The following is a 23,207-nucleotide window of genomic DNA, read 5'->3' on the forward strand; positions in this document are numbered from 1 at the left end:
CACTTTTAGAGGGTACAGCAGCTTCTTGAAAAAGCATGATACACTGTTTACATTTTCTCAAATCTTTCTTTATTTAGTTAATTTCTAAAATAAATTGAAGTGTGGAACCTATTTTTATGTAATGTGGCATTATATAATCTTATTACTGTTATATGCTGATTTCTACTTGCTGCCACATGAGTTGTCATTTGTTATGCATTCTAGTTCCATTTGGAACCATGGACTAGAATCTGGACTGAGACTGGCCAGTTGTACTGGAGCTGTCTTAGTATCAGTTGTTCCTGTTGCTGTGCTGCTTAATTATACAATAAATCTACTAATTAATTCTGGATTGATGGTTTTCTTCAATGGCGACGAGCGGAGGAACATTCTTCTCAACATAAGAAGCAGCACAGAAGAAGATTGATGTTCCTGAACCCATTATAAAGAACTCTATTTATTTAAAAAAAAAAAAGAAGGAATAAACCAAGAAAATATGCTTTGAAACGGTGAAGATACAGCGAGCTAATTTTACTATATAAAACGGAACTTGGAAGTATGGTGTATTTCGAAGCAGCTTTCACCTATTTTGAAATAAGGACAGATTAAACGAATTACAAGGAAAAGGATTAAGCAAAGGGAGAGATCGATAATCAAGGTGTCTGGAGACCTGCTGATATAGTGTCTGCTGATCTACGCTGGAATCTCTGATTAACAGCGACAAAAAGGTATTACAACGTTGGCTCAAAATGGACTGTTAAACTTACCTGACACTCCCTGCATCTTTTGAAAATCGGTGCATGATTTTCGCGAGTCTCCCTGGAACGCTGGCACGTCGTGGTTCTTCTTCGAGTCCTGGTGTGTCCTCTCGGTTCTGTGTTCTCCGCCATTGCTGCTTCGTGTGAAACTTCGAACTGCAGGCTGGGAATCGGATGGAAGCCTGGAAGTAATCATTGACGTGGACAACGCGCTTTGCGTGGCGGCCATTTTGGAACAGGATAAAGTATTCAAGGACGCTTTTGGCGTGGTGGCCATTTTGGATCTGGATGAACACGGTGAGGAACAATAACGTCTGAAAGAGACTGGAATTCATCACCGTTAAAATCTATTGTACAGGTGACGGTTCGGAGTAACGGTTTCTGAAGCTTGGTGCTTTTCAGGCCAGAAACAAGGATTAAACGCTTGTAAGTGTTTAAAATTATTTTTAGTTAAAAAAAAAAAGGACTTTGGGCAGAGGAACGTTAACAATTACTGAAGGTTCCTCATTTGAGAGTCGGAAGATTTGGTTGCTTCATCTGCAAGATTGCAGGAGTAAAGGAAGAAACGGCATGTAACTGAATTGAAAGACTCGGTGTGAAGTAACGGTGGACTAAAAAAAAAAAGGGAAAAAGGGGCTCAGGGTCTTATGTATATACATATATGGTTAAGGTGATTCTTGTAGGTCAAATTTAGGTCATTGAACGGATGTTATGAAGAAGAAAATGTATAAAATATTGTTTTAAGTGTGGTTAGTCTAGGTTTTTAAAGGTTAAGTAAAGTGTTACATGCTTAAGGATATTTAAAGGGAAAAAAAAATGCAGTTTGAACCACCAGCAAAATTCCTACAAACGAAAGGTGATCCACCTCTTCCATGGGCCAGGTGGAAGGAAGAGTTTATAAATTACATGAAGGCCATAGATGGGGAGAGGATGGGAGCTGAACGGAAGAAAAGTATTCTCTTACACTGTTTAGGCTCTGAGGGACAGATGTTTTTTAGAGCTTTACCACAAATTAAAGTTGCGGAAAATGCTGAAGCAACTAATGTGTACAATGAAGCGTTGATTAGAATAGAAAAAAGATTTAAACCCAGAAGCAATATAGCACTAAACAGATTTAAGTTTTATACGAGGGTACAAGAAGAAAGTGAGTCATTTGATGATTTTTTAACAGCGTTGCGCAATTTAAGTTTACATTGCAGTTTTGGTAACATTACAGATGAAATGATAAGAGATCAAATCATTGTACATGTAAGATGTAAAGAAACACAAAAACAGTTGTGGGTGATGGGGGATCCCAAATTATCAGAAGCAATTTCGACAGCAAAAGCTTTTGAACAAACTGAGAAGTGGATGCATGTGGTTAAGAATAATAGCAAGGTAGATAAAGCGGAAGAGATTGCGTCTGTGAAACGCCAAGAGGAGGTTAAAAAATGAGGTGCACAATCCGCTGTCAGGAAGTAATCCTAACTTCAAAAGGTGGGGAAAGAGTGTAGCCTGTTACAGATGTGGGAACAGGAACCACATGGCATCATTTTCTGGATGTCCAGCCTTAAAGAGAGAGTGTAAGAATTGTGGTAGGATTGGTCATTTTGTTAACATGTGCAGGGAACAAAGGAAATTTGCAGGTCAATTTCGCCCCAGAATTTCATGTACGTTACAAGGCCCTGTACAAGATCTGGTTGAGGGAGGTAATCTAGACAGGCCACAGAATACAGGGTGTGTGGTGTCGGTTTTGGGTGGCATGGCTGACTGGGAAGAAAATGAGAACATTCCGGCCAAGAATCCTCCCATGTGTGTGGTTCGCGTTTCAGGGGTAGATTTAGATCTTATGGCTGACTCAGGTTCACCATGGACCATTATTGGAAAACAATATTTTGAAGAGAAGCTGAAAGGGGTTTTTGAGGTTAATGAGATGTTGCCACCAGACATAAACCCGCTGAGTTATGATGGTTCACGCATAGACATGGTGGGGTATTTCAAAACATCAGTGATTTTTAAAAACAGGTCGGCAAATATTAACTTATACATTGCAGTTAAGGGTATAAATGTATTGGGCTGGAAAGCTCAATGGAAACTTGGGATAATGTTGAATCCGAGACTTAAGGATCCGGTGGTGTTGGATGAGTCTGTTAATGATAGTTACATCTCCTTTACAGGATGTGACAGTATGGAGAACTTTTTAAAAAACTCGTACAAAGAAGTTTTTTCAGAATCATTGGGAAAATTTAAGGATTATTCCCACCAGATTAAATTTAAGAATAATGCCACACCGGTTAGACAAAGGATTAGACCAGTACCCATAAACGTAAGGGATGAGTTGAAAACTATGTTAAAAGATTTGGTATCAGAAGGCATCATAGAGCCCATTAATTCGTCTGAGTGGGTTTCGCCCATTGTTTTAGTCCGGAAACCAGATAAATCTCTGAGGTTGTGTATAGATTTGAGAGCCTTGAATTCAGAAATAATTGTTGATTGTCACCCATTACCCAATATAAATGAAGTGGTGTCATTGTTGGAAGGGGCAAAAGTATTTTCGACCTTTGACTTAAGGTCAGCATACCACCAAGTCGCGCTAACTGAGGAATCGAAAATGCTGACAGCGTTTATAACTCCACAAGGGTTATTTCAGTACAACAGAATGCCGTTTGGTTTGGCCTCAGCGGCATCGGTATTCCAAAGAATAATGTTTAACATCTTCAAGGACATTGATAACTTCGTGAAGTGCTTTCAGGATGATATCTTAATATTTTCACACAATAATGAAGAGCACTTAAAACACTTGGAGGAGGTTTGTCTTAGGCTAAAAAAAAAATGGTTTAACCCTTAAATCTCATAAGTGTAAAATGTTTAAAGAAAGTGTGGAGTATTTGGGGCATACACTAACAGGTGATGGCGTGATTCCAAAAAAATCAAACGTAGATGGAATTTTAAATGCTCCCTCGCCCAAGACTAAAGAACAATTATTGTCTTTTGCAGGAATGTGCGAGTATAATTCAAAATTTGTGTCAAATTTTGCTAATAAAATGGAGCCTTTGAGGAAGTTATTGCGCCAAAAGGCAAGTTTTGAATGGACAGATGAACAACAAGAAGCCTTTATGGTGATCAAGAAAGATATTGTCAATGCTCCCATTTTAAGGCCTTTTTGTATTAACAAACATTGTGTAATTACAGTAGATGCCAGCTTATATGGCATAGGTGGTGTGCTATCACAGAAATCAGGCAATGAAGAATGGAATGTGTGTTTTGCGTCTAGAACGTTAAATGAAACCGAAAGATGTTATGCTGTCATAGAAAAGGAGTTGTTGGCATGTGTCTGGGCGATTGAACATTTTAGGAATTACATTTGGGATGGAAGGTTTACATTGAGGACTGATCATAAACCATTGGTTAACATTCTTTCTCCAGGAGGAGGGTGGAATTCCACTGCCAGGATTGCGAGGCTAACTTCGAGATTGCAGGAGTATTGTTTCAAAACGGAGTTTGTACCAGGGAAGAAAAATGTAACTGCAGATTTTATGTCACGTCATCCCTGTGTTTCGTTTCCTAGTAAAAAAGATGATGATACAGATATTGTTACAACCATTCAGGATGTGGTGGTTGGTGAGTTTGCGGACATATCAGAGGTATCATGGAAGTCTAGTGAGGAGAATGATTCTCTATGGGAGTCAGTGAAGAAATGTATTGTGGAAGGATGGCCAAACAGGAAAGATGTGTCAGAAGAGCTTATGCCTTTGTATAATGTGGTGGATGATTTGGAGTTAGAAGGGGATTTTGTCTATAAAGCTGGTAAATGTGTACCACCCTTTGGAGTCCGAAGTATGATTCTCAATCTGGCTCACAAATCACATCCAGGAATGTCTGCCATGAAGCGGTTAATGAGAACTTATTTTTGGTGGCCAGGGATGGATCGCATGGCTGATAGGGTAGTTAGAGAGTGTGATGTTTGCATTTCTAATGATAAAATGCTTAGGGTCAATGTCCCTCCTCTTACTCCCACAGTTTGGCAAGAGGAACCTTGGAAGAAACTGGCTTTTGATATTTCTGGTCCCTTTTTGAATTTGCCTTTGGATTCACGGTATGCTCTTGTGTTGGTAGATTATCATTCTAAATGGCCAGAAGTAAAGTTTGTTTCAATGGCCACCACTTCTAGAGTTTTGGATTTCTTTAAAGAAATTTTTGCAAGGGAAGGTTGCCCTTCGGTCATTGTGACTGATAATGGGGTGCAGTTGACTTCAAAGGAGATGGATGAATATCTTAAGTGTCACCAGATCAAACATGTTACCACGGCATTGTATGCGCCACACGAAAATGGGCAGCTTGAGCGTTTCAATCGTGTCTTAAAGGGTTATGTCTCAGAGGTTCTTAAGTATTCTCAGGATTGGAAAGGAGAATTAAGGGAAAGGTTGTGGACGTATAGAATTACGCCACATTCAATTACGGAGGTCAGTCCCTTTTATTTGTTAAGGGGCAGGAATCCTGCTTCTTATATTTGTCCCTGGTGGCTTAAAGAGAAGTGTGACAATAAAATAAGGAATGTCCAGGATATAAATGGTACCAGCATTAGAGTTAAGGAAAAACAAATTAAGAACAAGGAATGGTATGACCGTAAGTGGAATGTTAAGGAACACAATTTTAAAGTAGGAGAATGGGTGAGAGTAAAAAAAACGGGTTTCTTAGGGAAATGCATGAGTAAGTTCTATAAACCCATTAAGATCACCAAAGTCTTTAAGAGTTCTCTTATAACCCAGGATGGTAAGCTTTGGAATGTCAGGCGGGTTTCTAGATGTCCAATGAATCTTAGATCTCGGGCAGAAGGTGTTTATAATGATTCTCATGCTTCATCTCCAAAATTACCTTTGGATGGTTGCTCCCATCTGGTAATTTCCAATGGTCTGGATACCACTAGATCACATGGTGATTCAGTTGCTCATAGAGTAAAAGATTCCACTCGTGCAAGATCTTTTCCTGTGAAGTTCTCAGATTTTGTTTGATAGTTCTGTTATATATAATTGCACTATATTCATATCTTGTTTTCTTTGTTTTTGTATAGAAGGGGGATATGTTATATGCTGATTTCTATTTGCTGCCACATGAGTTGTCATTTGTTATGCATTCTAGTTCCATTTGGAACCATGGACTAGAATCTGGACTGAGACTGGCCAGTTGTACTGGAGCTGTCTTAGTATCAGTTGTTCCTGTTGCTGTGCTGCTTAATTATACAATAAATCTACTAATTAATTCTGGATTGATGGTTTTCTTCAATTACTTCTCGACCTTTTGGCTAAGATAAAGTGTAGTATCTGTTCTGATCAGTTTAATGTGGCATTCTATAATCTTACCTGCATAATATATGGCACTTTCAGTAATTACACTGCATGTTTACAATCCCTTGACCTCATCCTAACTCCAATATTATTCTTGCCATGTCAATATTTTATGCTAATATTATTGGTAACATCAGTATCTTGTTTCTATACACTTTTTAGGCTTTTGAAATTATAAGTTGCTCAATACTCATGTTTCCACTTTATTTCTCCTTAGGGCCATCTGAGTCTGACAACTTCACTCATAACCTAAGAGGAGTAATTCCTCGAAGCTTTGAATATTTGTTTTTCTTAATAAATCGTGAAAAGGAAAAGGTAAGAAGTTGGATGTAAAAGACCACTTGTATACAATTAATCGCTTTCGTCATCTGCCACTGACCTTCCAGTTGCCAGACAGCATGTCTTTGCACCCAAAAAATACTTTCTTTGTGCAAAGTATGCCAGTGTGCTTAATTACTTTGAAAACTACTGATGAAGTTTACCTTTATTAGATCATTTTCTAAATTGATTTGTTTTGAATATTTGCCTTGGTCAGACAGGAAATCGTTGGCTCCAACATATTTAGAAGTTTTAGGAATCGCAATAAAAATCTCCTAAAAGCCCATTAATTTTTGTTTTTTGGGCAGTGTTTTCGTTAATGAGTAAATTGATGGGCTGCAGGCACTTCGCCTAGAGGCCATGTCACTCTTGCTTTTATAAAGGGTGAGGAAAGCCTCAAAGCACTGGATACTACATGTTTCATAACTTAAGTAAGTTAATAATGCTGTTTGTTTTCCTTTTTAGCTTGCCACGCTCCGAATCAATTTGCTGCATGTTGTTACATTTTAAACCATTGGTAGATTGCTGGCTACTTTTCTGGGGAAAGATCAGTATCTGGAATTTACTTCTTTTGAGGAGTTATTTTTGATAGCATGATAATACTTGTAAAATGGTTACGTTACTGTGAAAAGTAGATTTCTAGTGGAGGATCAATTGTTATGTATGCATGACCTACATCCTGACCAAGAGCAACAGCCTCTTAACATATGTCAAACTTACTCTTCCAGAACTGACATATCACAAAAGATTAATCTATTTCTGAAAATGAGGGTGTGGTACAGAGTACGAAGTACACCTCTTGTGAAAGATGTAGTTGCTGTTGATTTTCCCACTCCAAAGATATGGAGAAGGAGAAAAGGCTGAAGGGTCTTATTCTTGTAAGATCCCTCTGTAGTTTGAGGCAGGTCTTGAATCCAGAAAAGCAGACTGGGCTGAACGGTGTGCATTCTGTGGTGCTACTGAGGCAGAGGATTTGTCCCCTTTAATATTTAAGATTGGCAGCCTCTTTCTTTAATTCCATTGACTGATGAAGAACTAGTTTCTTCAAGATGTCAGATTTCCTAAGTGCCATGTCTCTTCATATCTATCGAAGAGGAACACTACCTCAAAGTTGAAGTCTTGTTGACCTTGAACAAGGGACATGACCAATGTTCCCTCTAATATTTTTCCTCTGTGTGCGGCAGTGTAAGGTCTATGTGCGCTGCAACCAAGGCTATGTGCGCCAGTAACCAATGTTCCCTCTAATATTTTTCCTCTGTGTGCGGCAGTGTAAGGTCTATGTGCGCTGCAACCAAGGCTATGTGCGCCAGTAACCAAACGTGTGTGGGTGCAGCGCCAAATATCACTCCAAACTTGCTTAAAAAAGTAAAAAGACGGTGCATTTTTTCATGAACAGATCCAAGTGAATGTTGTTAAGGCAGGTTTGAAACCGTCCCACATGTCAATTTGAAACCTTGGCAGCTATGTTGCTGCATTTCTTTTCTTAATAGAGCTGAGCTGTGGGTTGATTGTATGCATTTGTTGAAGTTTTCATGTTAATTTCAGCTCATGATGGGCGCTGCGATTAACATGAAAACTTTAACAAATGCTCTCTTTGAGCAGGAAAAATAAACTTATAATAACCTTGTTATTATAATTTTACTTTTTGCAGTTTCAGGGCTGGGTAAGGGTAGGGCTGCATCAGGCTTTCAACTAACGCATTTTAATGCTAGTGTCCAAATCACAGCATTCAAATGCATTAGTCCTGTATTCTAGCGCCCCTCTGACAATACTGCAATTGAGGTACACTGCCAATGAGGCAGCACCAGCACGCTACAATTGTCTAACATATATGAGCATGCAACTGCGCCTTTACATTTAAAATGCTATGCGTCAGAGGTAGAATACTCATGAACGGCGCTGAGCAGGCCTGGCTGCTAGCAATTTTAGGCAACAATAAAAATGTCAAGACAACTCCGGTGATTAATGTTCTTCCTAGAGAGAGATGGAATTTTGTCAAGTGGAAGTTTTGACTCATGGAAAGGTAGCGCAGAGGGCTAATTTGCCTGCTGCAATAACATGTACCGTCCAGATCACAAAGTGCACATAATGTTAATGGGTCAGCGGGTTACTGCTTTTGTCAGTGAGATCCTTTTGGTACTTGTAGTTTATAAGTCAAATTCCTAAAATAGAACAGTGAGCTATTAACTTCAATCTAAGAGCTGCATGGTTTCCCCAGTCTGATTACCCTATTGTTGCAAAAAGGGTTCATTTGAATAGAAATCAATTCTGGTTATTAAAGAGAACCACCAATCATGGTATTACATTCTAATTTCAGTGTGTTTCTCCAAATCAATCACTATTAAACTATACTGCGTACTAGTATGGATGTCATGTCACTCCTACACCTTGTAGTCCTTTGTCTTATGTTACATTTCCTATAAGGAGTGTGATGTAAAGTGCTCTACCACCCTACACTGGTATGAGCAGCGCTGTAAATCAAGTCAAATTCATCTGAGCGAGAGTATGGTTATGGAGACTTGAGGGGCACTGTTAAAGGGTGGTAGTGAGGGAATCGGTGGTGGGGGAGTCATTGAGAGGGCACCAATAAACATTGTTGCACAGGGCTCTACCAGCCCTCATGCCAGCCTTGCCCTTGAGGCAAGGCCGTCTCACCCATTGGTCCCTCCATTGGCCTTATTCGTGATAAATCACATCCAGAGCCGGAATTCCTCACTGCGTCGGGTCGCAATTAGAGATGGAACGGGTCCGAGGGAGGGGGCGAAAAAGGTGCCTAACAGTGATCAACAAGAAGAAAGGGGGGAAAGGTGACTCAAGAGGTCGATTTAGGGCAGTGGTAAATCCGGCGGTACACAGCGTTTGCTTTTAAGTGATTCTAAAAAGCACACGCTGTGTTTGGTGCTGCATTTCTTTTGTTGTCCAGTGTGTGGATGCAGGGCATATTGTGTGCTTTGTTTAAAGCATTCATGTTAATTGCAGCTCGTCACGCTCTGCAATTAACACGAATACTTAAACAGAGGCACACAATGAGCCCCACCGCCGCACTCAAAACAAAAGGAATTTAGCAAAATGCCTCTCCCTCAGCATGTGAGAAACGGCCGTTTTTCACGCTGCTTCGGCGGCGCGAATGGTCTCGGAATGTGTGTGCGCGCCACACACACAACAGTGGGCGCTCGGGGGCACTGAGGTGCGCGGGCGCCCAGGCGCGCAGCTTCGTGGGAACACTGCCCACCAGACACCTACACTCTGCCTCACTTTGACTCGCACTCCATCCCTGCATCCGCAAAAGCAAAACTGGAGTTCACTCTTTCTCCTACATCACACCCAAGACATGGAATGCCCTCCCTCAATACATCAGAGCCTCCTCTTCACTTATTGAGTTCCACAAGAAGCTGAAGTCTTGGCTCTTCGTACGAGCACCTCAAGCACCTCACACCTACACACCTGGATACCCTCTCGGTGATTAGTGCGCTTTACAAATTAACATAACATATAACTCGTTCATTGAGATCAGACTGGGTGAACCCCACTAGTAATCGGATCTGTAACCTTCAGGTTAACAAACATGCCCACACCTGACATTTGGCGCCCTTAGCTACCTCACCGACTAACCCAGAGGCATGTTGTCTTGTATAAGGAAGTTGTGTCTACTCTGAGATGAGCCACACTCCAGAACCTTTTATGGCTAATCACGCTTCAAGGTCTGTTCACCCTGTCCTGCCTAGTGACAGCTCCTGCAACTAGAACTCCACAAAAACTCCGATTTAGCTACAGATACATTCTCCCCCCCCCCTCCCCCTTTCTAATTCTTCACTCACTTTGTAATGCTCGAGGTTTGCTCCTTCGCACCCCCTGGAACTCTCTAGAAAGGATTTGGAAGTCCGGGCATTTCAAGAAGCATATTCAAAGCTATCGTAAAAGGTAAAGATGTCAGGTGTATTTTTGCACAAAAATGCCCTCTTCGGGTGAAGTGGCGTCTTTTGTACAGTTCGCATTTAGTTGTGGAGGGCAATGTCTACTTGAGTAAACTTTCTGTCACTCCAACAGCACTTAATAGCAGGTCTTAACCGATTTCTAAGCACTCCCGCTGCTGTAGATATGGCCCCCTGAAACAACGCGAGATTAACTTTTATTCCCAGGATCAGAGATGTGGCTAACGAAGGGAAGCGGAGAGCCACCGCCGTAGCAACCAGACCACAGCTGAACTCAAGTGTTTGTGAGGTCTGTAGCGCCGCGCGGAAAGCGCTACGGGAAACTAGAACAAGTCACCCTGAAGATTAGACTGCGGTGAGTGGTGAAGGAGACGCTTCTAAACCCTCACCAAATCAGGTCTGGAGTTTCCGAGGTAAGGCAGTTGTACTAGGGTGTCACACAGTGGCAGTGCCCAAAAAATAGCCTTTAGGTGTCTGGGGACCGGTACTTGTCGGTAATTTTATTTGGCCTGCAAATATGAAGAAAAAAAACAAGCATATCCATCCTTCCTTCCTTCATCGAGAGCATTGCTTCAGTCCCGTTCTTACAGCCAATGCATTCTGGGAGTGGCAGTCTTTATTCGCTTCCATTAACCAATCGGACCAGATTGAAATCGCTTGGAAAATGAAAGTCCGGCCTGGAAATCATGTGCCCCAGCAGGCAGAGAACAGTCCAAAGAGCCCACTCTGAACGTGATCCCACTCATGGTCTGAGGAAACGATAGAGCGCCTTCTCACATTTCAGACTGTAGCTGCAATTAACATGAAAACTTAAAAAAAAAAAAAGGCACAGAATCACACCCCACAGCCCAGCACTATTAAGAGAAGAAATGTAGCAAGTCTACAAACACAGCGTTTGCTTTTAAGTGATTCTAAAAAGCACACGCTGTGTTTGGTGCTGCATTTCTTTTGTTGTCCAGTGTGTGGATGCAGGGCATATTGTGTGCTTTGTTTAAAGCATTCATGTTAATTGCAGCTCGTCACGCTCTGCAATTAACACGAATACTTAAACAGAGGCACACAATGAGCCCCACCGCCGCACTCAAAACTAAAGGAATTTAGCAAAATGCCTCTCCCTCAGCATGTGAGAAACGGCCGTTTTTCACGCTGCTTCGGCGGCGCGAATGGTCTCGGAATGTGTGTGCGCGCCACACACACAACAGTGCGCGCTCGGGGGCACTGAGGTGCGCGGGCGCCCAGGCGCGCAGCCTCGTGGGAACACTGGACATGACAATCGCAATAATTTCGGGTTTCCTTATTGACTTCAAAGCATGCTTCCATGTGGGTTTCCTGAACTTGCAGCACTCAAACGATGTTGAGAATATCCAGTTATCCATTTGCAATTTGAAAAAGTCTACATTTTTCTCTGCTCAGAGGTGTGCAAACAATCTATTGACAGTGAGGCACACTATCTACCCTTGATGAGGATGACGTCATTGACCAAACTGTCGCTTAACGAGCTTAGCAGCCCATATCGACTAAGCTCATCCACATGCTCCTTCTCGCTCTAAGGTGAACATCCTTTTTCTACATGGTTTCCCGGAGATACCATTGGAGAAGGAAGTGGTAACCTGTGTAATTCCTTCCTCTAAATCAGGGTTCTCCATGTCTGTCCTGGAGGGCCGGATCAATACATGATTTTTAAAATAACCACATTTATCTAAATGTGGATTTGCTAAAAATCTGGCATGGATCTGACCCTCCAGGACCCGCATTGGAGAACCGTGCTCTAACTCTTACAGAGGAAGAAACATATAGGAGACCACAAGTGGTAACGGCTCAGACTATATTTGCCCTGTGGGCACCTCTCATATGGACTTCTTTGCCACCCACAACAAACCACATTGCCCGGAATTCTGTGCCCTCAGTATCTCTTGCAGAGAGAATTCAGGGACTGTTTTTTTTTTTTTTGTTTTTTTTTCCTCTTCTCTTCATTACCCATTTCCACCCATGCCCTTGATTTGCTAAGAAAGATTCACCAGGACCAGGTCTAAGCCATTCTCCTCACCCTGGTCTGGGTGGGAAGGTTGTGGAATACAGACTTCTTGTGACTCTCCTTGTGCTACCTCTCCATATTTGTCTCAGGATGACCCTCCTCTCCCAGTCAGAGGGCAGGTGCTGCACCTCAACCTCCTGAGCTTTGCCTTTAGTGCCTGGTAACTGCATGAACACAACCAAGCTCCTTCCAGTTGCCACTGGAGGTGGTTGGCATTATGTTGTTAGCTTGTTGTGGCGCCACAAAATCGGTCTACTTGGGAAGATTAAACAAATTCGGCACATAGTGTGCAGAGTAGAATGTAGAGCCTTTAATTTTTTTTTTTTTTTTAAAAAGCTCACGGGTCAGAAGTTCTTTATTTTGCTCTGTTGCTAGCCCAGTTGGGTTGAGCAGTTAGCACTGTCAAAGAACATGTTGCTAACCTGTCAGTAAATCTCTGCCTTCCCTACCAGCCATCCTTTTTCAAGTCACCAATCCGGTGCTTGAAGGGACTGACGCATGTTTCCTCGGACACCTTTTGTAATGCTGCAATTTAGATTTGAATCTTGTTTTTACTTAATGATGGAGGCTGCCTTTGAACCCCTTCTTAGTTGTCAGTTATGTTTACTAACTTTCAAAGTTGTAGCCATTACCTCGGCGCGGCATATCTGTGAGCGTTTGCCTTCTGTTCACATGCTTCTACCTGGACCAATAGGTCCCTAGTACTAAAGAGGCTTTCCTTCCGAAGGCGATGACCCCTTTCCATTTTGGGCAATCTATTACCCTTCCTACTTTTTACCCTTCACTTTATCTCAACAAGGAGGATGAAAGATGAAATCAGCTGGACCCCTGTAGAGCAGTTCCTTGACTGCGTAAAGGAGATACAGTCTGAAGACCAGCTCGTTGTGGGATCTAAAGGCAGTGAAGACGACAAGGTAGTCTTGAAGGGGAATTTGTTTTGATAAGTCATAATATGTATAAATAATAGCTATGACTTTGTAAAAAGAAAAAAAGAACTACATGAGGGAATCCAGAGCAAAGTATTCTACTTCAGCGTTTGCCATGGGTGTTCTGTGGCTGAGATTTGTTGAGCGTTGACATGGGCTTCCTTTCACATGTTCGATAAGCATTATTCCTTTGATTCAGAGGTGTAATTGGGTGCCACTTAGCACGTTGTCTGCTCCAGGATTTCTTTCTGACCACTCTCTCAGACCCTTCACCTCTGAGGAGGTACAGTGTTGGAATCTATTCTACTGCTAAGGAATCTACAGGAGAAGTACCCATCCATTCAAAATCACTTAACTTGGCCTACGATTTTTTGTGTTTTTGCAATTTTTTATTTTATGAACTCGACCAAAAAGTGTTGGTGTGCTTTACATTAGAACTCGTTGCATTACACAAGGTCACATTAATTTTTAGGCACTGGTAGATTAAGGGCCTAATTAGGATGTCGGTCGGAAAGCCTCCAACTGACATCCTTGGTTTGACTTTCGACCGCAGTATTAAGATTACGGCGTTCGGAAGTCAAACTGGCCTGTCATTTCAGCTGGCTTCCGAAGAGCTCAAGGAGCCCATCTGCCAGTCAGAAACCGCAACATAATCCCTTATGGACGGCGTTTCTGCCGTCTGGATTATGATGATCAGTTTCAAACAGGCTTTCCATGTCGGGCTTTCTGACATGGAAAGCCTGTTGGAAAGCGATTCTGGGGGCCCCTAGTAGGACCCCCATCGCTCAGTGGACTCTGGATGGGGGCCTGCGAGCCACCTATGGTGCCCCCCTCTTAAGTCCCTGCATCGCGTGGCAGGGATTCACAGAAACTCCCATTTCTATATAGGAGCTTATGTTGCGTCTGGTTTCCGAATGCGGCACAAGTTCCCATGGAGAAATGGGAGTGATACCGTCGCCTCGTAATAGGGGGTGCGGAGCTCTGACCTATGGATGATCAGTTTTCACACCGAGACGATGTCGGGCGGATGCAAGTCTGCTGACATCGTAATCGCCCCCCAAAGTGATTTGCCCAGAATCACAAGATGATGAGCCGGCGTTAAAGCTCCAATCTGGTTTCCCAGTTACAAAGTCTTCCTCTCTGGCCATAACAACACATCCTCCTCTTCTGGTGGATTCTTGAGCAACCTGCACATTTTTCACCTATCCCACACATCTCTTTATTCTGAAGGATGGTCAAAGACCATTAATAGTAAAAGGTGCCACGTAATTCATCTGTCGCTTTTTCATCTCTACTGAGAAGGGAATGGCAAAGATAGGTGGGGAACTGTGATCCGTGTGTAATATATGGTTTTGCTGATGCCACTTCGGCATCGCTTCTAGGGTGGAGACTGAACCAGTGCCCCCGCCATCCTCCCTCTCTACCAGTAGAGGAGAGCTATTATTATATTCAGAGTTAGGCCCATGTAGTGAAGCGGCTTATTTCTTACATTGAATGAATGAATATTAGTCTTGTAAAGCGCAAACTTTGCCCAAGGGCGTCAAGGCTCGACAGATCAGTACAGAGGTGAAAGAGCACAGAAGGGTCCCAGCGATTAAAGGGTGAAACGCCATGTTTTTAATGCCTTACGAAACAAAAGGTCGTGCCCAGAGATCGATATGGGAAGGGAATTCCAGAGCTTAGAAGCGGCAACAGAGAAAGCTCCCCCCTCCATCTAGCTCTCCTGAACCTGGGAACTACCAGCCAGTTTTTACTGGCCGACTGCAGGTGTTTGGTAGTGACATACCGAAGGAAGAGCTGTTTAATGCCTTCGGGGCCCGAGTTGTGAAGAGCCTTATGGAGAAGGCAGAGGGCCTTGAATAGAATTCTTTTTCCCAAGGGAAGCCAGTGTAACTTACAAATGGATGTCGCAACAGACTGGAATTTGGGAAGATCCATTCTGTACAAGCTGCAGTTTGTGGCTTGAGCCCTTGTTGATGTCCAGATAGAGCGCATTACAATAATCCAATCTGGACAGGACTAAGGCCACCGCTGCCTGCTTCCAAAAAGAAAGGGAGAGACCAGGAAAGATCTTCCAAAGAATCCTGATGATGCCGAAGCAGGTGGAGACCATTCTGTTGATCTGGGGATTAAAGGAGAGAGAGCTGTCCACTATAATGCCAAGATTCTTTGCTGTTGGAGCTGGGCTGGGACAAGAGCTGAGCATTTCACGCCACCAGGAGTGGGACCAAATGGATTGTTGGCCACCAGATGTCAAGACTTCTGTCTTTTTACCAGTGAGTCTCAGATAGTTGTCTACCATCCAGGAGGCACCGGCCTGCATGTAGCTCTTGAAGTTTACAGCAGACGCCTCAATGCTGTTGGTAATTGACACAATAATTTGTGTCATCCACATAGGACAGTGCCTCTAGCCCAAAGGATCTAATAATCTTGGCTAATGGAGGGACCTATATGTAAATAGGGTTGGACTCAGTGATGAACCCTGTGGAACTGCGCAGAAGGTATGGGTGGCGTCAGAAAGGAAGTGATCCAATTTTAACTTTTGTGACCGGTCCGTTAGAAATGAGGACAGAAGCATCAGAGCGGCACCTGTGACCTCAATCTCACTAAGACGGCTAACCAGTCTCGTAGGCAAGATGGTGTCAAAAGCCAAGACATTGTCCTCAAAAATAACATTTCCAGCTGGGAAACTTTGCACACATTTGCACGCACAACAATGTTGGATTCGTTTCTCTGAAACTAAACTTATTTTTACATCTAGCTTAGCACAATATTATCACAATGCCCTGAACATCATGTATAAGGTCTTGTTTCGTACTACGTACAAATGTCATCACTATCTTCATCCACGGGGCGACAGGGCTATCTACATATCCATAACATCACTAATCTAAGCATACATCGCAAGGCTGCTTTCTATTATAAAAGATGAGCATCCCGATTAGTAGAGGAGGTACTTTGGCAGACACAGAGTGTCCTTGCATGCTGAGAAATCATCATGCAGCAGTCTGAAATCTCGCGAGTGGTGTCCAGTTTGTGACCAAGACAGGATCCTTCACTCTATCCCATCGGGTAATGGGTTTGGATCGTCCCTTGGGAGGGATTCTTGGCTATACACCTACACACACACTCTAAGTGCACTTAGAGTAGGGTTCACATAGGAGTACGCTAGATTACTGCCTTGTTTATATGCCTGCTTGTTTATAGCACCATGCTTGAACTCCAACTACTTTTGGTGCGTGTAGTCCTGTTCATCTGCTTCTATCTGCTAATCATTGCAGCACACGTATTTTATGCAAGAATAATGTTGGTTTAATAAATATTATTAAATATGTCCCACTGTGTATTATCTGCATATTTTTCTGAGAATAAGTGAGCACGAGTGACTGAGTGAAAGGTACTGTACTGCTTCCACGATCCCTGAGGGCTCAGGGTTGTCCTGTTCAGTGGTTGCCAGAAACCATTCTCTCCCTGGTAGTTTAGCTGGGCTTATGGTGGCACTGTGAGCTAGCTGGTATATAGGCCAACATATCCTGCGAGGGTGACTGGAATCAGTCTTGACACAAAGCTCCTAGTTTATGTTGTCCAACTACGGATTGGTAGGAACTGCACGTCATGGCATCACCAACGTTGATTAGGCTCTTATTTAATGGTCAAATCTGTCATGATTTCTCAGACCCCTACTCACATTTTAACCGGAGACATCTGTAGTGGGGAGGGATACAAATCCGCCGCAGCGGAGTAGGTATACTGTATGCATTGGCTGTAGGTTAATCAAGCTTGGAGGATCAAAAGTTCCCACATTGTGCAACACTCTATAAAATATCAGTTGGATACTACTGCTCTAACAATGACCGAACAACTAGATGAGGACGTTGGAGAACAGTTAGTTGGAATAGATATTTCAGAAAATTGCAGACCCGCAGTTACGCTGAAATTGTTAGCCACATGTCCTCCCGGCAACAGGTGTAGATGTTACCTTTGTGGTTGAGGCACACGAAGCATTGAGAACAGTTATTCTATCCTTGAGTTAAATTCCCGCCTGCAGATGCGCACACACGGTTATTTCATGAATGCATTGAAGATGACCCAACTGATGAGTATTTCCCACAAGTGAACTTAGAAGTCCGATTAACATATCAAGAGCACAATATTTGGTTTAAAGGGGCCCAAACCCATACCACAGAACACCTAAGACTCTGTCTACTCAGAGGAGAAGGAGCGACCTGGCCGGTCTTCACTTCACACAAACCGCATCCAGACGTTGCTACCTTAACATCAGCAGGAATGCACAAACTTTACAGTGATTTAGTAAAAATTTGCAGAAATTGAACTCGATACTTAATGAGAACATTGACAGCCCAACCTGCGGAGTCTGCTCAGGCTACACAACCACACATGGCTGACACAGGTATATGCCCACAAACACTAAATGCCTTTATGGGAAAGGTTCCCACCAGCTGGGAGCAAATCCCGTTCTGGATAGCCTAAAAAAACAGCACAGCTTAAAGCTGTTTTTCCCCATACAGGCCCGCAGGAAAAACACCGAATACTGACAATTTGTTGGCTGATGCAAATGGCGCCCCAGTTAGATGATTTTTTCTTTTTTTTCTTTTATCCTCATTTGCCTCTTGAAAAGAAAACCAGATTCCATTTGCACACCTAACTGGGAATAGCCGTGCCCCTCTGTGCTTGTGTGCTGGAAAGACCGGAAGAGGGAGGGAGGGGAGGGAAGGGTGATCTGCTCCGAGACTTTATGGCCCAGATTTTCCAGGAGCGTCACAACCCACCTCCACCTTCCCACTATCCCTCCACTGCATTCCCCCAAGCGCCTGAGCACCGATTGGGAAGCATAAATGGAGAAAGACCAGGATAGCTGGACGAGGCTTAGCAGGCGTAATCATTGGATATTAATATTCGTTTTGTTGGTCGCACCACTCCAAAGCAGGAGACCAGAAATTATGATTCTTAAAAGCTCTCATATCTAACCCGGCCACATATTTAATAGAGAACACCCAGTCAGAGAATTTGGGAGGAGATGTAGCTATCCACTGCTTACAGATCTCTCTGCGTGCCAGTAGCATGGTATAAAAAAACAGTTTGGATTTACTTTCTGTGACTTCTTCAGTGGAATCAACACAACCAAAGAAAACCGACAGGATGCTTACCTTGATATCTGTGTCCAGCATCTTGGACAGTGCCCTACTCGCGTCATTCCAGAATGACTGGATCTCAGGTTATTCCAGGAACATATGTACATAGTCTTCTTTCAGACCCCCACACTTAGGGCATGCCACATCACCTCCTCTTCCAAACCTTGACAGCATCTGTGGTGTCCAATAGGCTCTATGGATGGAGAAAAAGTGATTTCTTCTTAAATGCGCAGATTTAACTATTTTAAAAAGCATAGACATTGATACTTGCCACTTATTTTCCAACGAGGGCCCCGGCAAGCATCTTCCCCATAACTCTGTTGGTAGAGTGAAAGCTCCATCCTCCAGCTCAACCATCAGCCAATAGATCAATGCCAGCTCTTTTTTATGGTTACCTCTTCCATAAGTGTATCTTCCAGATCATTCTGTTTTCCTATCACCGTGGTGGGATCTTGACACCAGCTTTGTATTTGGATATACTTGAATTTGGGTACTTGTTGGTTCGACAGCTGATTACAAATATCCCAGCTTATTAATTGTGCTTCAGGCAAAATGTGATTCCATCTGGTTAGGCCTGCCTCTTTCAATGGTCTGGCTAGGGTATCTTTTGCCCAACCCGGTGAGCCTGGTGAGTCCCAGATGGGAGCCATGGAACTATAATATGGTATCTTTAGAGCCTTTCTGATCATGTACTAGGTCTCTGCCAGGCCTTTCAGAATCTTCAGCCTGACTTTCTTAAAGTATTTGGAGTCAGAGTATTTGAACAGAAAACCCTGGCTGGCTCCAGACTCCTGTCTTGACATAGCATCTAACCGTCTCCCAAGTTCCGATGTTGTAGGAGTGTAAATCGGTAAATGCTAAGCCACCTTTATCTACCCTCTGTCTCAGTTTCTTCCAGGCTATTCATGGGCCTCTGCTTGACCAAATAAAACTGCTTATTTGGCCTTGCAGTTTTTTAAGTGCTTCTCTTTCAAATGGAAGGGGGATGGCATCAAACAGGAAAGATAGTTTTGGGAAAACCATCATTTTTATTAAATTGACTCGGCCTAGTAAGGTAAGTTGAAGATGTGCCCAGATTTTTAAAAGCCCATTAATCTCTTTCATTGCCTTCTCGAGGTTCATTTTTGTTAGTTTAGAAAGATCTTGCGGGATCAAGACTCCCAGATATCTCATTACCTCCTTTTGAACACCTTCCCCCACTTCTAGATTCCAGGACATAATTTCGGTCTTACTTATATTTACATCATAGCCCGATGCCTTCCCAAAATCCTTTGTTAATGCATTAATACAACCTATAGTTTTATGCAAATTAGTTGTATAGATGAGAATGTCATCTGCATAAAGGCCCAGTTCCTTATTCCAGCCTTGGAAGTGGAAAGGTATGATCTCAGGATCTTCCCTGATTCTTCTGGCCAGGGGCTCTATATACAGATTGAACAGGAGCGGCGATAGGGCACACCCATGCCTCGTACCTCTGCTGATAAAAACTGGATCTGTCAAGGAACCGTTAATTAGCAATCTGGCTTTTGGCAACTATATATAGCTTCCAATATTCTACAGAAGTTTAAACCCAGATTTGCTGATCTTGCCGCTGCTTGTAGAAAGACCCAATTAACTCGGTCGAAAGCTTTAGTGGCATCTAAAGCAATTACCGCTAGTGGAAGCGCATAGGTAGATGCAAGGTCTATTGAGCTTATCAATGAGTGGGTTAATTCCTTTAGGTACCTTCCACGAATAAAGCCTTTTTGGTCTGTATGGATCAGCTCTGTCATAGGACCATTCAATCTATCGGCCAATATCTTAGTGAAGAGCTTGTAGTCACAATTTAATAAAGAGATTGGCCGATATGAGTCACAATTTGTTGCATTTTTTCCGGGCTTCAGGATCAAGGAGATATTAGCCTTATTCCATGAAGCTGGCATTTCAGCACCGTTAATAAAAAAGATCATTAAAAATGTCTAAAAGGAAGGGTATTAGTGTATTCGCCAAAACTTTATAAACCTCAGAGGGTAACCCATCCGGGCCCGGGGATTTGGCCTTCTTTCCTTGTAGTAATGCAAGCTCAACTTCCCCTTCCTTTATCTCCTGATTCAAAATCCTAGATTTATCGGCTGAAATCTTTGAACCTTGGGATAGCCATACTTGAACCTCTTCCTGAGTGGGTTTTAGATCTTCTTGGTACACCTTGCTATAGTATTTATGAAAAACTTGTTCAATCTCCTCGTTGTTAGTAATGAGGGCACCTGTACAGTCCCTCTGGATCTGGTCAATCCTATTCCTCACCTGTTCTGTTTTTGCTTTCCAAGCCAGCAGCTTACTACAGCCTTCACTATATTCAAAGTGAGCTAATTTGCTGGCTTCCCATTTTTTTTCCTTACTCTATCCTGTAAAATTGTTGACATTTTAGATTTTTCTCTCAGCACCTCTTGGAAAAAAATTCCCCGGACTTCTTCCTCCATCTTAGGGTCAGAGAGGTCTTTCTCTAGGGACCGAACCTTTTCCTCGATTGTTGACACCTTTTTTTTTAATAGTTACGCCTTTTCTCTGCCGCTAGTGTTCCTAACCTGCCTCGCAGGAAGGCTTTGTAGGCGCCCCAGATTACACCAGATGTGGCTGAGCCCTTATTAAACCGGAAGAACTCTTCTGTTTCTCTAGTGAGTGTGGCAACAATTTCATCATCCTGTAGAATCGTGCGATCTAAAATCCATCTTGATTGAGAAACTTTCTCGTATAAATCTAAATGTATATAAGCACTGCCGAATGATCTGACAAATGGGCACCCACATGTTCGACCTTTTGGATCGACATAGTTAAGTTACTATCGGTGAGGAAATAGTCTATCCTTGACTGATGACTGTATTTATGGTTATGAAATGTAAAACCTTTTTTTTGTTTCCAGCCTTCAGCCTCCAGATGTCTCGAAGTCCCAGCTGAATCATAATTTGTTTAATGAACATTGACATTTTTGGGTTTACACAGGCTCTACTACGAGAGGTCCTATCTAGAGTATGATCCAAGACAGCATTAAAATCACCGGCCATAATGATTGGGTCAGAGGAATCCACTAATTTTGCTACTAATTCTCCCAAAGGGGAGACATCATTATTGGGGCCATAATATCCCACTAGTGTGAAAGGGTAGCCTAAAACCTTTGCCTTAACCACTAACCATCTACCCGCTTTATCTGAAATATGGGCACCGAACACCACTTGCGACCCTCTTTTAGCAAGAATCGCCACCCCTTTTGTGACAGCAGACTGAGATGAACAGGCTACTTCAGAGATCCAACTTTGGCTTCTAAAGAGGTCCAAACCCTCCTTTTCTGATAGGTGAGTCTCTTGCAATATAATAATCTGAGCTGGGCAGTCTCTTAAATATTGTAGAATTTTATATCTCCTCCCTTGTACCCTGAGGCCATTTACATTCCATGACTGAACTCTTATTACGACCTTACTTCTCTCAGTCATCCTTTTTAGAAGTTTTTAAAGCCGCACATAGGTAAAAATAAGTAATAGGTGTTAAGACTATTTCAGAGGCTCTAGAGGATATCTTTTTTTCTTTTTTCCCACTGCTCCACACCCTGTGTTCTCTACCACCCTCCCACCCCATGGAACCCCCCCCCCCCCCCACTACTTCTACATGGCTCAAGGCCATATGAGTGGCCCCCCCTTGAAGCGTCCACGGTAAGGAAAAATGTAGTGTCGTTCCTAATTAAACACCCAAGTAAGTTTGCCTATAAAGTGTTTTTTTCTAGTTATTTGATTGATTGGTTAAATTTTATTCATAGCCCCTTTTTTTCCCTTTTCCACCTTAATTTCTAGTTCGCAAAATAAATCACTTTTTCCCCTTTTTTTTTTTTTTATAATTTGGTGCTATATCAAAGTTAATGGTTTAAACTGGAAGAGGGGAAGAAGCTAACTACCTGATTGGAAACCTTTAATAAAGTCATCCAGCTTATCCACAGAATTTAAAATATGCATTTTATTGTTCAGCATGCCTTTTAAATAGGCTGGAAACCTTAACTGAACTGAAGCACCCAAGCGTTTTAAGCTCTCAATCCTTTGCCCCATTTCCCATTGCCTGTTGGAGGTGGTAACAGAGACATCCGATCTTATCTCATATCTGGACCCATCTTCCTCAATTGATTTCACCCCCAGAGCTTTGGAGAGGATTTTCTCTTTTAACGAATAAGTTAGAAAGTTTAATGAGATTTTCCTAGACTTGGACCTGTTTGCATTAAGTCTGAAGGGGTCTCTATGGACACGTTGTATATCTTTTGCTAATTCCTCTTCCGACTCCTCTAATTGGAGCTTATTCTTGATAAGTTTTACAACGTATGATTTAATATCGTCGCCTTCTCTACCTTCAGGCACCTTCAGGATTTTTAGATTGTTTCGTCTCTGGAAATTTTCTAACCTCTCGACTCTGTCCATACTCTCTTTTTCTACGATCTTTAGTTTGACAATTTCGGCACAATTCGCCTGGACCGTCTCCCTAAGTTCCTTGACCTCTCCCTCCAATGAAGATGTTCTACTACTGAGATCATCTATCTTCCTCTCCATAACCTCACAGGCCTTTTTTTTATCTCAAACTGGTTAGACTCTGATATTTCAAATCTATTCTTAATTTCGGCTGCTAAACCTGCTAGAAGTGCTCCCACTGATAGGTCGTCTTCTGCCAATTTGGGGTTTTCATCGAGTTTTGTCCCTAATTTTTCTGAGTTGTTACTGGAGTTAGTTTCTGACATGCCTACTCCATTTTCCATTCGGTCTAGAGAGTCTG

At 42.5% G+C, this 23,207-nt stretch overlaps 1 protein-coding gene and 1 pseudogene across 1 annotated transcript in view; both read left to right on the forward strand.

The window, feature by feature from the left end:
- Positions 1 to 23,207, forward strand: part of KIF15 (kinesin family member 15) — a 322,611-nt gene that overhangs the window by 121,360 nt on the left and 178,044 nt on the right. The window contains exon 6 of the mRNA XM_085631096.1: positions 6,279 to 6,376. Within this exon, the coding sequence (XP_085487222.1) occupies positions 6,279 to 6,376 (98 nt within the window). The remainder of the gene's footprint in view (positions 1 to 6,278; positions 6,377 to 23,207) is intronic.
- On the forward strand, positions 5,999 to 6,128 carry LOC146789437 (U2 spliceosomal RNA; annotated as a pseudogene).

This window comes from Triturus cristatus, chromosome 10 (assembly GCF_964204655.1).
Source record: "Triturus cristatus chromosome 10, aTriCri1.1, whole genome shotgun sequence".
NCBI classification, from domain to species: Eukaryota; Metazoa; Chordata; class Amphibia; order Caudata; family Salamandridae; genus Triturus; species Triturus cristatus.